Raw genomic sequence first — 1,983 nt, 5'->3', positions numbered from 1 at the left:
TAATACATAAAAAATGGTGGGCGTTAGAGGTGAATAAGACATTATATAAAATGCTTAGAATATGGTATCTTTAGGAACAAGCAACATCTATAAATCAAAATTTTCTTTAGGTGGTGTAAGATTCATTTACTTCTTATTTCTTTTTTTACTTTAAAATATGCTTTTACATTTTTATTGTCAGAGAGGAAGGGAGAGATAGAAACATCAACGATGAGAGAGAATCATTGATATGTGCCTCCTGCACGCCCCACACGGGGAACCGCACCCGAAACCTGGGCATGTGCCCTGACAGGGAATCGAGCCATGACCTCTGGTTCCTAGGTCGATGCTCCACCACTGAGCCACACTGGCCGCCTCCTTCAGCTTTTTCTGGAGGCAGGCCGCTAACAGCCCTGCAGACTATTCATTCCACTGACCCCTGGGCTGTTCCCATTTGGGTTTAGGTGAGCGCGCGTGGCCACGCCCCCCGTGGCTGGGCCCGCCCACTGCAGCCCCGGGCCAATCAGATCACAGACCTCCAGGGCCAATCAGATCTCAGGCCTCCAGGGCCAATCAGACCTCAGGTCTCCAGGACCAATCAGCTCACGGGCTCCAGACCCAGGCTCCAGCCCTTGCACCTGCAGCAGGGGGCTGCCTCCCGGTGTTAACTCTGGACCCTTCCATCCCCAGGCGGGCGGGAGGGGTGGGAGCGGGGAGAACGGTTGCAGGGGGGGCGGATGTGCAGGGGGGGCTCCGGTGACCCGTCCCTCTCCGGCCTTTAGCAGGAGAAGCTGGGGGATATCTGCTTCTCCCTCCGCTACGTCCCCACTGCCGGGAAGCTCACCGTCATCGTGCTGGAGGCTAAAAACCTGAAGAAGATGGACGTGGGAGGGCTGTCAGGTGTGTGGGAAGCAAGGCAACGGGGGTGGCGGTGCAGGAGGGGCCCCCTGGCTGAGGGTGAGATCTTCCGGCCAGGGGGAGTCTCCTGGGGGAGAGGGAGGTCCCGGCTGCCTTGGGAGTGTACAGATTCGATCTGGGCACAGACAGAGGGGACCTGAGGGGTGTTGTCCCAGAGCGGTCTCATGTGTCCCCCTCAATCCGATCCGCCACTAAGCAGTGGGGCGGGGCCCTGAGACGCCTCCTGTCTCCCCCCAGATCCGTACGTCAAGGTTCACCTGCTGCAGGGCGGCAAGAAGATGCGGAAAAAGAAGACGACCATCAAGAAGAACACGCTGAACCCCTATTACAACGAGGCCTTCAGCTTCGAGGTGCCCTGTGACCTGGTCCAGGTGAGCGAGGCCTGCCCGGGCCCCCGCAGAGCAGCCCCGGCCCTCAGGAACCCCGCCGCTAAAGGAAGGGAGACGCCTTAGCTACCTCCAGAGACCAGGGGGTCCCAGGTTGTGTCCCCAGTTTCCTCCTAGGAGCAGCGGGTTGCTCCGCCCCCTCAGGAGCCAAGGTAACTGAGAAAAAGATTTCCCCACCACCCTTGAGCAGCGGTTCTCAACCTGTAGGTCGCGACCCCTTTGGCGGTGGAACGACCCTTTCACAGGGGTCGCCTAAGACCATCCTGCATATCAGATATTTACATGACGATTCATCACAGTAGCAACATGACAGTTATGAAGTAGCAACGAAAATAATTGTATGGTTGGGTCACAACATGAGGAACTGTATTTAAAGGGCCAGAAGGTTGAGAACCACTGCTTTAGAGACAGGTCCCTCCACTCACTTAAGAGGCCTGGAGGTAGCCAGGCCGGTGTGGCTCAGTGGCTGAGCGTCAACCTGTGAACCAGGAGGTCACGGATCAATTCCCTGTCAGGGCACATGCCCAGGTTATGGGCTTGATTCCCAGTGGAGGGGCATGCAGGAGGCAGCCGATCAATGATTCTCTCTTGTCACTGATGTTTCTATCTTTCCCTCTTCCGTCCTCTCTGAAATTTAAAAAAAAAAAAAGCCCTGACCGGTGTGGCTCAGTGGATAGAGCATTGGCCTGTGGGCTGAAGG

General features: G+C 56.3%; 1 protein-coding gene across 1 annotated transcript in view; it reads left to right on the top strand.

Moving 5' to 3' along the window:
* SYT5 (synaptotagmin 5) overlaps nucleotides 1-1,983 on the top strand; it is a 13,462-nt gene that overhangs the window by 9,584 nt on the left and 1,895 nt on the right. Inside the window, exons 7-9 of the mRNA XM_015569458.1 lie at nucleotides 670-673; nucleotides 762-879; nucleotides 1,135-1,268. Coding sequence (XP_015424944.1) covers nucleotides 670-673; nucleotides 762-879; nucleotides 1,135-1,268 — 256 coding nt within the window. The remainder of the gene's footprint in view (nucleotides 1-669; nucleotides 674-761; nucleotides 880-1,134; nucleotides 1,269-1,983) is intronic.

The sequence above is a fragment of the Myotis davidii genome, unplaced genomic scaffold (genome assembly GCF_000327345.1).
Source record: "Myotis davidii unplaced genomic scaffold, ASM32734v1 scaffold326, whole genome shotgun sequence".
Taxonomy (NCBI): Eukaryota; Metazoa; Chordata; class Mammalia; order Chiroptera; family Vespertilionidae; genus Myotis; species Myotis davidii.
The sequence above is the reverse complement of the archived record's forward strand: the minus strand, read 5'-3'. Positions and strand labels throughout refer to the sequence as shown.